At 40.7% G+C, this 14,304-nt stretch overlaps 1 protein-coding gene across 1 annotated transcript in view; it reads left to right on the forward strand.

Annotated features, from left to right (window-relative positions):
* The window catches only part of MCF2L (MCF.2 cell line derived transforming sequence like), a 93,411-nt gene extending 81,065 nt beyond the window's left edge, over nucleotides 1–12,346 (forward strand). Inside the window, exons 22-30 of the mRNA XM_031046159.2 lie at nucleotides 204–425; nucleotides 962–1,054; nucleotides 1,567–1,645; nucleotides 1,798–1,864; nucleotides 3,277–3,392; nucleotides 8,900–9,027; nucleotides 9,597–9,709; nucleotides 9,840–9,943; nucleotides 10,063–12,346. Of these exons, the coding sequence (XP_030902019.2) occupies nucleotides 204–425; nucleotides 962–1,054; nucleotides 1,567–1,645; nucleotides 1,798–1,864; nucleotides 3,277–3,392; nucleotides 8,900–9,027; nucleotides 9,597–9,709; nucleotides 9,840–9,943; nucleotides 10,063–10,157 (1,017 nt within the window). The 3' untranslated portion in view covers nucleotides 10,158–12,346. The remainder of the gene's footprint in view (nucleotides 1–203; nucleotides 426–961; nucleotides 1,055–1,566; nucleotides 1,646–1,797; nucleotides 1,865–3,276; nucleotides 3,393–8,899; nucleotides 9,028–9,596; nucleotides 9,710–9,839; nucleotides 9,944–10,062) is intronic.
* The last annotated feature ends 1,958 nt before the right edge of the window (nucleotides 12,347–14,304 follow it).

Below are 14,304 nucleotides of genomic sequence, written 5' to 3' on the forward strand. Positions count from 1 at the left end.
ACTATTGACTATAAATCCTGCCTGACAGTGTTGGGGAGAAAAAATTATGAGTAAAAATCCAACACTGACTTTACATAAACACTGATGTGTGAGATTACTTAGAATGACAGAACTTGTGAAGACCTCTTCAGAATATGTTTTCAGTCTGATGTTATCTCTTTGTACTTAAAAATATGAGTTTTGTTTTTTTTTTTTTGTTCCAGGGTAACCTGAATGAGCTAGGTAAGCTTTTAATGCAGGGATCCTTCAATGTCTGGACTGATCATAAAAAGGGTCACTCGAAGGTGAAAGATTTGGCACGCTTCAAGCCAATGCAGCGACATCTCTTCCTCCATGAGAAAGCAGTGTTGTTCTGTAAAAAGCGAGAAGAAAACGGAGAAGGATATGAGAAAGCACCTTCTTATAGCTACAAACACTCCTTAAATGTAAGACACCTAGTAGTCCATCAAGGTTTCAGTACTAAGGGTTTAGCCTGCAGTAATACAGCATTTAGGTTTTTGTCTCCAAAGCTGTGTTACTGTTCTGCACTGGGAACTTAACCCTTTCAGGCAGGCCTAAGTGGTGCTGCAGGTCTATGTTACTTTGTGTTGCTTTCTGTTAGAGAGTTGGAGGAAATGGTGTATAAATTACCCTCTGAGACTCCAAGTCCAAACTGTACTAGTCAGCTGAATGTAGAGCAGGGTAGTATAAAATAGATCTGAGATTTTGTGGTCTGGATTTTAAAAGCAATGTCTTGTGGGTCAGTTTCAGTTTAAATCTTTCCTCCAAGGTAGCCAAGCTGATACAAATCTCATATGTCTAACATGCAGATCATGTGTTATTAGCTATTCTTTTCCTAGAGCAAAAAGCCAAATGTGATTTTCCTTTCCAGAAATAGGGTACCAGATAATACCAGTAGCTGCCTGTTTCCATTGCTTCTGTAGCAATGTGATAGGTTAGCTTCTGTTCTTTTTGCTTCCAGATGGCAGCAGTTGGAATAACAGAAAATGTCAAAGGTGATGCAAAAAAATTTGAAATCTGGTATAATGCAAGGGAAGAAGTTTACATTATACAGGTAAATAAATAACCATGTCTAAAAAAAAAAAAAAAAGGGAGAAGGGAGCGGGAAGTCTAATTGTAAGATCTGGACTTTTCTTTCACTGGTTTATCACTAATAGAGAGTGATGAGGAAATGTAGAAATTCCCAAACCACCATCAGATTAATCCATAAGGTAGTTTCTTAACAGATTTCAATTGCAGTCTTTGGAAGGTGGGGGGTAGAGGGGCAGGGTGATGCAAGCGGTGGAGTAATGGTGTTTTACAATATCCGTGGAGAATATTGTGTGCACCATTAATATTGCTCTTACTGGAGTAGTGAATGGCTTTGGAGCCAGTGTTTGACTGTAGCACGTGCACAGCCTCTGCTTTAGTGTATTCCACTCCTAACAACTAGTTTCTGTTGACTAAAGACTGGAGAGGCAGCTCTGTGTGTCCCTCTTGAATGATTCCTCCAAGGCTGTGCTTTGGAATGAAACTCTGAAATAAGTCTTCAATGCTTTATGGCTGCTTGTATTTATTTTCGGGTAGGCACCAACACCTGAAGTTAAAGCTACTTGGGTAAATGAAATAAGAAAAGTGCTGACGAGTCAACTGCAGGCATGCAGAGGTAAAGTATTTTGGATATATATATTTTTTTAATTTATTTTCTCTTAGAACTTCAAAACCTGCCCTGTATATCTTCACTGTGTAGGACTGTAAAAATGAAAAGCTTAAAACACAAATCAGATTTAGTTGTTCTGTTACTTTCTTCCATTACAGAAGCTAGTCAGCACAGGACACTAGAACAAACACAAAGTTTACCTCTACCAGCATCATCTTGCACAAGGTAAGCATGTTGCCAAATTTGCTTGGCTGTCATGTAAGCATACGAATACACCTAGTTTGCTGTTCTTCATTACTCCTATCCCTTAATACTGCCCCTTTTATGCTTTGTTTTTTGTTTTTATTGTTGGGGGTTTTTTTGTTTTGTTTTTTTTTTGTTTGGTTGGTTGTTTTTTTTGGGGGGGGGGGGGAACATGGGGGGTCGAGGGTTCTTCCTACCATAAAGCTATGAACTTTAGAGTTTATATGTCTCCAGAACTGTTAAACTGAGGAGCAGTGGCACAGACTTTGCCACTTGATAAAGAACACATGAAGGCAATTTTCTGTGCCAGCCAAAATCCTGGTGGTATTATGCCTCTGTTTGTTGAACAGCTAATTATATACTTTACATCCCAGATAAGAGAGTTATGTGGAGCAGACTTTTCCTTCTTTCTTTGTTCTTTTCCTTCACCTGAATTATATTTTGTTTCCTTTCCCAGTGTCTTGCTATCTTCCTGTTTTGGTTGGTGGCTTTGTGGGGGTTTTTGGTTTCCCCCCCCCCCCCCCCCCCCAGAGCATTATCTTTTCCCTCTTCTTTGTTCTGTTCCTTCAGTTTCCTTTATTAAAAGTGGTGTGTTGGTTCCCTCAGTGTCCCAACTTTTGAGTCCAGCTTTTCTTCTTTTCTTATTTTTAATCCCTCATGCTATATAGTCTTCTGCTTTTGCCTTCTGTTCAGCCCTTCTCTGACACCTCTTTTTAATTCTCTGCTATTCACTCTTTTTTAGTAAGTGTATGTGTATATACCCCTAGAACCCTTTGTGCTTACATCTTCAGTCATTCCCACATGATGTGTGCTCAAACAAGTATCAGTAGCTCTTTCCCCTGCATGTTTTATGAAGCAACCTAATCACTCAGGGAGAATTTTCCAGATGTATAGTAACTGTGGGATGTCTTCATCCAGTCCATTCGCAAATGGAGTTGTGACTGGAACCCATCTGCAAGATCCAGCCTATGTTCTTCTACCTATGTATCCAATCAGTTCTGGGTTAAGAGCTTCTGAGGAGCAGAGTTTATTCCTTTCTTTTCCTTTTGTTTGTTTCCCTTAGTACCTTCAGGAGGAACCTCTCAGCGCAGAATGTGTCCTGTAGCTGAGAATGAATGGAGGCTGTCCTGAGGTGTCTTTTCAGTAGCTCCCACTGCCATAATACATCAGTTGGTTAGGGGAGCCTTTCTCCTTTGTCTTTATGGTCTTTAAATGCACAATCACCAATGACTTTCTCAGTCCTGGAAGCCATGATCTATGAAGTAGTTAAAAAATGGGTTTCAGCATAGGTATCTGTATGTAAAAGGCAGACCATGACCAAAGGTCATCGCCCCTGTTCAGACCTGAATTTGCTGAAGAGGGATTGATTGTCTTAATTTTCTTCCAATAAACAGTCCTTCACGGAACCACATCAGAAACACCAAAAAAATGGAGGAGAGAAAAACTGATCTTGCAAGCCTAGAAAGTTTTGGCACCACAGTAGCACCAAAGTACCCTGAGAAAGGCAAAGGTAAGTTTACACATATGTATTTCGTTGCCTTTAATTACAAAGAGCATGCCTGCACTGCAGATGCACAGGCAGATCCACCAGCAGAGCAGACATGGTAGTGCAGGGAGATGCTGCATTACACCTGAATGAACAGGGCTTTGCTGCTTTCAACCCTAAGGCAGCCCACCCACAAAGTGCTACCCACTCAGCAGCCACATGCCATTCCCATCTGCCCATAGCCTGGGGTTTCTGTGTTCCACTGTGTGGTGTGTACAGGCCCAAAGCCACTGTGAATGAAGGGTAGCCAAAAGGAGGTGGGAACTATGCGTTATGAGGCAGATCTTCTAGAGTTGCCCAGCTTCTCAAGGTTCTCTTCCTCTGGATAAGTTTCTTGGAATTACCTGTTCTGAAAAGCTTTGGTAGTGTTTTTCTTTTTTTTTTTTTTCTCTCCAGTTTTTGGTTCCCTTCATGGAGATTATTTACTGAACCAGTGGCAGTACAAGCCCCTGCACATTGAGAACAACTGGCCACTCAGGTTTTTCTATTGTACCTGAACTTTCAGTTGTCCTTTCTCATCCTATCATGCAGATTCCCTGTCAGGACTGCAAATTATTTTTTGCCTTGATCTTTTCATGGCCTTCTCCCCTTTCTTTCTGTGTCTCTCTCTTCCTTTGTAGATGACACTAACTCTACCTCAGAATGCTCTGTACTGTCAAAAAAACGCTTTACACTGCAGGGCTTTACTAACCTCAAAAGTCAGAAAGGTAATTTAAAAATAAAAATAAGGCTAGACTGTTAGACTGTTTTCTGTTTAAGGCTGTAACTGAAACATCACTTTGTGTGTGTGTGTGTAGTGTGACAGATATCCAGTGTATGCACTAGGTTGTTCTCCGAAGTTCAGGCTAGGCTCCTGAGTCACCAACCCTGGCAAGGAGATATCAAGAGAAACCAGCTCCAGAGTGGGAGGGTGTGATGCAGCTGGGAAAAATGGAGCTGTTGAATTTGCAAGGGAAGGAGTGCAGTTTCCAATGCCTTCAGTCTCATTATCAAGTCCAAGGAAACAGTTTGTAGTGTCTCATTCCTGTAGGAAATCTAGAGGAAGTTAGTTGTCTTCAGATCAGACCCTTGGCCTGCTTCTGTGGATCTGCCCCAAATGCACTTGTACTTGGCAAAGAGGAATCAAGGTTTCCTAGAGTATTTCTCTATTAACATCTTTGCTAACAGACTTCCCAGAACATGACTGCAGCAGAACGTGTATGACAACATTGTTTTGCTGGTTACAAAATTAAATAATAATTTTCCTATGTTTCTAGAAATTATCTTTACTTTTTTTTTTTTTTCTAAAATGGGCAATGGGAGTTTGAGACCGTTCTTGCTTCCTCCTGCCAAGTAATCACACTGATACATCCACTTCTTGCTTTAAACAGCTGTCTCTGAACAGTATGAATTGCATTAAGTTGATGGCACTTGTTCAAGAGCATGATGGTTTTATTTTTCCCCAAGCATCTTTTCCAAATGCCTTTCTAAAACCTCATTACCTTTGAGTTCTTTCTGGAGAGACTCTAGGGTCATGTATCTGATGCTGGTGAGGTGAGCTCTAATACCGCATGCTTGCCTTGACAGAAACTCCATCTGCTTCTGCTAAAAGCCAGACACTGCCAATGATCCTTCTTACAGGACCAGGTATTGCTGTAGTGCTAGATTTATATAAAAATGATTGCTTAACTTGGTAATGTTTGTCTCAAATTGAAATTAATTGTATCCCTGTCTACTTCATTTAGAAAAGACTGCATACTTTCTTCTACTACTATAAAATAAATTTGTCAATTTAATCTCCAAATAAATAATATCTCAAATATCTCCAAATACATGTAAATAATTAATTCCTTCTACTGTAATTGACTAGTGACAGCCAAAATTAGGGAGATTACAGAAATCCACTTGTTTTCCAGTGTAAACTCAAAGGTATTTAGCATGCACTCCACTTATTCTCTTTTTCCAGTTCTTCAATATCTCTCTTCTGTGTTTTTTGCCTATTCATCCTCCTGCAGCTTCTCCTACCAGTCCTGACAAAAAAGCTAAACGGCATGAAGTAGTGAGTGACCCAACTCCTTTTGGTTTAAGAGGTATAGTGATACCACATCTTGTACTCCACAAATTTCCACACTTCCCTTGTGTAATGTGTTACATCAGAGTGCCGGGGCTACCTATATGATGCTGTTTTGTTCAGCAGTATTGATATCAGCTGAGTTTTTCCAAGTGCATCTGTCAGCTTCTATATATATTGGTTTTGATAGCACAACTAGTTGAAGTTTTACCTTGACATCAGATGAAGTAGCATATGTCTAACTAGTTTTTAGGAGACAGCAGAGGGAAAGAGATCTTCTACTGAAGAAATACCCAGAATCTGGGTGTTTAATGGTAGCACACAGCCATTGAGTTGCTGTGAGACACGTGGTTTTCCAGTTAGCATCCTTCTGTCACCGTGCCTCTTGTGGAGATGATTTAACTTCTTGAAAGAAAAAATAAATCCAAACCTCATGTACTTTAGTCAGAATGAGGATCATCACTGTCATGTCATGTGATTCCATTTTAGATCTGCATTTATTACTGTAGTCACAGTCCTCTTGTATCTTTCTTTGGGTGACAGTAGGTAATTTTTACCACCCTGTAAACCCAAGATGATTTAGCCGAACCCCCTGTAGCAGTTTGCCTCCAGTCCTCCCAACTCACTGCCAAGCAAAGAATAGAAAAGCATTTCAGTTAAATGACCCATTTCCAACCAGCAAGGCTGTTGGTGAAGGCTTTAGTACAAATCCCTGGGGCTAAATGACTAGAGGGTACAATGAGAGCAGTCCCCCTCTTCCGGACTCTCTTTCCACCATCTCTTTTGGGAAATATTATTCTAAAGATTAAGCTCTTTCAAGCCCTACCATTGTCCTCCTCTCCAGGTTTCCACAACCTTTGTCCTTTCTCTCACCTGTGGAAATGATGCAGGTCCAGCTGCTGTGCTGAGGAAACTATGCCACCCCATTCACCTCATCTGAGTAGCAGGAAATATAATCCCAGGCTGGATGCATGCAGAAATTCCACAAGTATAGCTGTGGGAGTTACAGGTTAACTTCCTGCAGGCAGCAGTCAAACCTCTGAGATCTCCAGGCACCACAGAAATCCTGAGGGCCTGAAAACACTATCAGAAAGCAAAGGGTGTTTTGTGGCCTGCTGCACAGATACTGTAATTTTTCAGGTGGACAGTCCTTGATCATTGTTAATTTACAGTAATATTGTTGGCTCCTTGGGACAGCCTTGTCTGATTTGCTGCCCCGTCCAGCAGCCCCTTACCTTATGAAACACTAAACCTTGTAAGTGAATTTAAAACATCTAGTAACTCCCCTTTCTGTCTTGCACCTTCCAATCACTTTTCTGACACTTGATCTTTTCTTCCCCAGTTCAGAGGGATGAACAGGCAGCTGACCCAGGCATTTTAGGATGAAACTACACCAGGTGGTGACTGCAGCTCCCTGGTGCAGAGTGCATTGTTTCCTTTCACTGCCATATTGCTCAGACTTACATCACAGTGAGCTCAAGAAAAATGAGTTAGTTACAGAATCGCATCTTACAGATCAATCCTATCTCTGTGAAAAAACCTGTGGGCCTGTTTCTGAAGAGAAGTGGTTAATGAATTCTTTGGTTTCCTGCCACCTTCAAATCTAAACTCATTTCTGCATAACCTTGTCTTTTTTTGAGACTGCCTGCCATTTTCTTACCTTTCCTGCCTTTATAGGGAGCTCTGATTTAGTCACACCGTGCAGAACATATATGTGCACATTGAATATGCATGCATAATTTTGGTGCCTGTAGTTAGTTAATATGAATATGACCACAGGGACCTCTTCCCTTCTGTGCCCAGGATGAGATGGGCTTTTATACAGACTTGTTAACAGTAGAGTGCCAGCTCGTATGAGGAGTAGGAGTATATTATTGCTATGGGCAGGATCAGGCAGGTGTGTTCTTACCTACATCAGCACAATATATGAAAAGAAAGAGGCTGAGGAATAAGAGCCTCTACCCAAAATGTTCCAGATAGAGCAGGCCAGTGAGTATGATGCTACAGGCAGAGCAATTACAGTGATTTCACTTTCTTTTGTGGTGCTCATTGGTTCTGTTTCTAATGACAGTTGGAACAATTAGGTGAAACCAAGGGTTTTTTGGTTGCATTGTTCTTAACTTGGAAATAATGGATTTTCAGCTGTGTCCCACAAACCAACTAGATGATGTGAGCTTCCAAGGAAATTTTCATGGAATACAGCTGGAATTTATTACTCAGTTTCTTCACAGATGGAAGTTCATTCTTAACACTGGACAAGGCCAAATGGGTCAATACTTGTAACCTTGTGCAGGTCCATCCAGCAGCGCAGGCGAGGTAAAAGTCCCACTCCATTTGGTGTGCTCTGGGTGTGATTTGTTTCTATGATTCTTAGATTGCTTTGGCTGTACTGTGGTGATGCTCAGGTTTTTTCCTAATGTACTGGCATGACCAGCCATGTGACAAATGCCTCAGAAGCAGTGAAGAGCAAAAATGCTGATGCTTTTTTAAGTAATAGTTACATAAAAGTTGGGAGGTTTGTTTTTCCTTTCATTCTTTTCAGTGAGTTTCATTGTTAGCACCATTTGGCTTGAACCAAAATCTTACTTACAAATATTTGTCTGGTCTATTGCAACATTTTTTTCTTTATAAACTCAACACATTTATTAGCAGCTGCTGACCGCAGTGAACAGCATCTTACTACTAAAATTTACTGTAATTTTATCTGGAAAAGGGATTTTGTGCACTCTTGATATGATTCAGCTTGATTACATAAATGAAACGCCTTACCCTGAGAGAGCAAAGGAACACTTGGCAATAAATGACAGGCAGGAGACTGCTCTTGTGATGTTTGGTGGCTTAGAACCAAGATAAGTCAGTGTGATTAAGTATCCTTGTGTCAGCATGAATACCCTTAAATAATATGCTGCCTTGTCAGGTGAAGTACCAAGTGCTAGTAGTTTGTGTTGAATCTCTTGACAGCTCTAAGTGGTCAACAGTTTGAAGAAGGCAATGCACATGCATCTGTTGTTCCAGCAGGCTGCTTAGGTTGCTTTAGGTGGTAATCCTGTGTGTTCATCCTCTTCCCATAAAGTGTACACTCCTGTCTTCAACCTCCTCCCAAGAAAAAGAGTATCTATCCATCATTCATCTTTGTAAAGGAGAGAAATAGCTGCTTTTTAGTTGGGAATTTGCATTCTTTCCATCTGTTTCCCTCTATGTAAATCCAAGGGGCCACATTCAGTGCTGTGCATTGCCACAGCTTATGGAAATGGGCCAACTTTTGCCAGCTGTGAATTTCACCCAGTGGCTGTAATAACTTCTCTGTGTTTGGTTTTCCTCCTGTGTATGTTGATCACTTAAGAGCTTCTCAGTGGAAAGAACCCTTCTCCTAGTCAGTGGCTCATTGCTGCAGGTAATGGTTGGCTGTTTGTTCCCCAAGGTTGGGCTAAAACATCTCATTCTCTTGATGCATCTGAAGAAAATGACGGCTGGTCTAGTGCTGAAGATCCACTGAATTCATCGGATGCAGAGGAAGAAGGAGGAGGAGGGGGAGGCGAGATGAAGCTGGTAACCAGAAATGCTTTCCTATTGAGCTAAACAAACAATACAGATACCTTGTGTGTGCCTTTTGAAGCTTGCAGGAAGGAAAGTGTCTGGCTTGAAATCCTCAGCTGGACAAAATTCTCTTAAATCAGCCTTGTTTGTACCTTAGGAGTGTCCATCTGTGCCTTTGTGAACCTGAAGACTAGTGAGACCATGACTGCTTATGCCATAGGACAGCAGCTAGGTGATGACATGCTTGGCTGCTGTGTCAACAGCCTTTGACACATCATGTTGCAGCTGTTTGCCAGATGATTTGGGGGTTTTGTTGTTATTTTGAATTTTCTGTAGGCATTTGAATTAATTGTTGTAATGGAAACATTTCACTGACTGTTTTGCAGGGGGTGATAATTCACGTACTGAATTTGCATGTAATTGAACAGCAAAGTTTTACTGTCTCTATATAGTCGCACTGTCTTCAGCATGTATGTGCATAAGAAAGAAGGGAGGAGTGCTCTAATTTCATAACAAAAGCTGCAAGGTCCCTTAAAATACTCAACAGAAATAATTTATGGTTTTCATGTGTTCTCATTTAGACTCCTGGCAAATATACAGTTGTGACTGATTATGAAAAAGGAGTTTCTGAAGAATTTACAGTGAAAAGTGGAGATCTAGTTCAACTGATTTGTGAAGGGGAGGATGGACTCTGGTATGCAGATCTGTGCTTGGAAATTTTTATATGCAGAACTGTGTTTGGAAGACATAAGACAGATGTTTAGGGCAAAACTTTCAAAGGCATCAAATGAAGCAACCTCACTTTGTACTTATATTTTTTTTAGGTATGTGAAGAACCTGAGCACTGGTAGAGAAGGTTGGATTCCAGCAAACAACCTGCTGACGCTCATAGGCAGTTCCAAATCAGCTCAGTCTTTAAGCAGCTCTGGTAGGCTATTTATTTTAAATGAGACGATTGTGTCTCTGAAGATTCCTATTACCAAAGAAAGTTGTGAAGAGCAACCATATAATATTTTACTGGGTTTTTTTTTTCTTTCCCTTTCCCAGAATCAGGCACTGCCTCCAGCACTTTGAGCACATCATCAAGTTGCAGTGATAGCTGCAATGCCAGCAGCACCAGCTTCTCAGACATTAAGGGCTAACATTGAATTTTCACCCCTTCTCAATGGAAGGTAATTCTGGAATTTGTCATTTTGTGCCGAGTTCTGGACACTGGAGACTCCAATGGAGAACCACCAGTTCTATGTCGCCAGCCCTGAATATTTTCAGTGGTGATTTTCACAGGTTCTCTCAGAAGATCCCGATGAAAAGTGCATGGAATGTGAAGTTGTAGATAAAAGTTAAAAGATTTGAAATAAGGTCTTGTAGAGGCTTCTGCACTAGAGTCTGAAGCTGCAGAGCTGTTCGCATAAAACACGTTTTCTCACTGATACACAGTCAGGTTTCTGCAGAACTGTATCATTTTGTAACAGACAGAATCTGAATGTGAGCAAACAAAATGTGTTCAGTGCTAAATCCTCACTGTAAACTAATAACATAGCAATCTCTGTACAGGATAGTATGAGGAAAATAAATCAGAGTTTACAACTCCTCCTCCCCAAAATCCCCTTTCTCCAAGGATGTACCTCAAACAGTGCAGTGAATGGGACTCTTACAGCAACCGGGAAGGAGGTTTGCTCTAGCCTTTTCTCTTGCATCTTCAGGAAGTTCTTCTGCTCCCTAGAGACTGGGATGCAGACATGACCAATTCACTGACCACAACAGCATCAAAAGAAACTATTATTTTATCCTTTTCAACCTTTAATGATGTGTGCAATGGAATAGCTGTTTTCTGAGGTATTTTGGCCTCACAACCAAATTCTTTACCAAGATCACTGTGTTTACATAGCCTTGGCAACTTAGTAGTATACTTTTTTCTTACACAGATGCACAATGAAACACATTCTTATTCATTAAATTATTTCTTAATAAATGGTAATTACACAGTTACCTTCAGCTTTCACAATTAACATGCAATTACAGGCAGAGGAAACTATTGGGCTGCACTATGGGTCAAGAGCCTTCCTTGAGACAAACCTATGAGGGCCAGAAATTGGGTGTGTTTTTAGTCAATAGTGTTTGCTGCAGTTATTCAAAGAGAAAAGAAAACAGTGACATAATTATTCCATAAAAGGGGAGCATGGGAGAAGAAAACCTGTATTAGGTAAGAGCCAGGTTTATGCTACAGATAAGTGTTTTAATTTTTTTAAAAGGAAGGGTGATGTTAAACTTGCCATTTTTTGAAGGTATGATGTAAGCCAACGCTGTAAATTTTCATGTTGTCAGGTGTTCTTTGCATGTCATCCTTACAAACAGTTCAAAACCGTGTGCATGTATGGAATATTGTATTCATTCCTGTCCATCTCTCAAATATTTTTACTTATATAAAAATAGGTTTGTAAGTCATTCACATACCATGTTACTGATAATGCAGACATTAAGAGCATAGTTTTTCAGAAGCACTAAGCGCAGCAGATTATGTCAACAGAAGCTGCTGCTCATCACCAGACCCTCTGATGGCTGAGCCCTGAAGTCTGTCTTTGTGCTAGAGTTTTATATTTTAGAGACTGCAGCTTAGGAAACTTAAACAACCAATACTCTAAAGAATGATCTTACCCCTAGGTTGCTAAAGCAACCCTACCACAGATGCAACCAAATGCAGCTGACCATAATCAGTACAAATTGAAACATATATATACACACACATATATATTTATGTGCATGTATGTGCTTGTGTGTATATATATGTGTGTGTAGATATGTATATGTGTGTAGATATAATGTATCAATGTAAAAGATGTATTTATAGTCTTCATGCTGCTGAATATGTCACTTTACAATTCATAAAGACTTAGGTTTCTTGCAATACTTCAATATAAAGGCTGATCAGGGTTTTACTTCGGGCATCTTTTCCAACGCAAAAATCCTCTGATCTTTTTTTAATTATCCGATCTAATACTGTGCTGACCAGGAATATTTAGTCTGATATTTAACAATGGAATGGCAACATGAGATTCAGCTTATCTTCATCTATGTAAGTTATTTTTGTAAATTATCTGTAACATAATCTACTTATATATTGCTGTCATTGCTATTATGAGACTGTCCTTTCATTTCTCACTGCAGCCTCGTTTGCGTGATTTCAATGGTTTTTCTCCACATCATTGCACTTTAATACAACCCATTTCACCATTTCCTTTTTTACTGCTGTTGTGAATTAGAAGTTCAAAATCAGAGGTCTTTATTGTAATTAAATTTAATAAATTTCAGAACTTCTTGCTGAAAGCCTTTATATAGACATGCTCTGTGTTTTATTTTGTCTCACAGTCTTAAAAGCTTCTTATGGATATCATACAAAAACAGAGGCTGAAGGATTTGGAACAGAAACCCAGGTCTGTCTTGCTGTGCTTGTCAGGGTCTGTATGTTCAAATCCCTTGTGTATGCATCCTGGGACCATCTCAGAAAAACACCAGCTTATCCTTGTGATCCTGTCTCACGTACCTGGCACCAGGGAATTAAAGTATGTGTGCAGGCTGAGGATAAAAAACGAAAGCCAGTGCCAGGTAATCAGATTGATTGCCATTCTCACACACAAATGTTTTTGAAAGACAGTATATCACTGCTGGGTTTTCCCAGAGAAAGCCATGAATCCTGTGGCTCCCTTCCTCTTTTACACATGCTCCTCTTGATCCTATGGTCTTAGAAGAACAACTTGGAGGTCTGTGTCTGGCCACAGATGGGTGAGAAAAGGAAAACCATTTTCACCCTTGCAGCATCAGAAGAGGAATGTGTTTGTGCATTCCCTGGTTAATGGCTTTAAGGACCATCACGCCATGGTAGAAGGTGAATTTTACACTTACTGTAGTGATTTGGGCTGAGTTAGTGGCCATGAACAATTACATGATCTATGTAAGGTGTTAATAAGATGTTATTGAGATTTGATTGCATTTATTTGCTCTTGTTAACATAACAGCTACCTCTTTAGTCAATAGTCCTACTTTTCTGAGTAAGAGGAGGACTGACCTTTCTGAGCAGAGCCACATCATACTTAGAGCAAAAGAATGAGAGAATTCCAGCCAAGATTTACCTTAGTGGAAAGTAAAGAATTTTCTATATAAAGGTCTAGTAATGATTCATTCCTTTTTAATTGCAAGGTTTGTTTTTCTCCCTTTGCAAACACTATGGCATCATCTTGGGTTTCTTGTATCTTAGATCACTGGCTCAAAGTTGGAGCACAGTCATTCATAGATACAGAATCTTTGTAATACAAAACCCTTTCTCCATTCTGCACAGATGTTTTCATTTAGTAAAACTGGGGACTTTGGAACATAACTCATTTTCATCACTTGCCTCAAAATGACAGGGACTCCTCCTTCTGTATCATATGTCAGATGGCTATTATAAACTGCACTGTGAAGGAACCACTTATTGTGCTAGCCTGGTACATAGGAATGGATGGCAGGGCTCTGGCTAGCTAACAGGGCACTGTGAGGTGAGGATACCACATCAGCCTGAGATCAAAAGGCAGAAAGGGGAGAGTGCAGAGCATGTACCACAAGAGTGGACTGGATGGGGCTGGTGGGTGCAGTGGGGCAAGGAACACGGGGTATGTTTCAGCATGAAGAAACACTGCATGTTGTATGCTGAGATATGAGCTGCACGGAGCTTCTGCCAGCCAGCAGCAATCCCCCTCTGCTTCCCTCCTGCCTCATAAGTGTTGCACTCTTGGTCCTGCCAGCTCTAGGGAGCGACTTGGTTTTCTTGACAGTCTTTGGATGGATCAGCTCCCAGGGTGGATGCAACATTCCCCTCCCTGAGCAGTGGTACCCATGCTTGCTCCTATAGCCACAGCCTCTGCAATGTCCCCCACAGGGACAGCCTGCAAGTGCAGCAGGGCAGAGGCAAGGGATGGCCAGGGCAGTGAGGCACTGAAGGGCTCTGCTGGAGTGTGAATAAGGCCAGTACAACTGTTTTGGCATCCATTCCCTTCTTCGGCTGCTCATGTGCTGTTGTACCTGGTTAGCTCAAAATATTGTCATCTGTTAATAAACACACAACAGCCCATGACATGGGTTTTCATGCTCCAACTGTTTTGCTTAGTCTAAATGGAAGTCACAGTGAAGCACTCTCACCCAAAGCTCAAGCCTTCTCTTGAGAAATCTAGGGGCAGCATTATGCCTGAACAAAGCCTCAAGAGAAAGAAGCAGTGTGATGTATACTAAAAGCAAGACAAAGTGGCAATGTTTCCT

Source organism: Melopsittacus undulatus, chromosome 2 (genome assembly GCF_012275295.1).
Source record: "Melopsittacus undulatus isolate bMelUnd1 chromosome 2, bMelUnd1.mat.Z, whole genome shotgun sequence".
In the NCBI taxonomy this organism is placed as follows: Eukaryota; Metazoa; Chordata; class Aves; order Psittaciformes; family Psittaculidae; genus Melopsittacus; species Melopsittacus undulatus.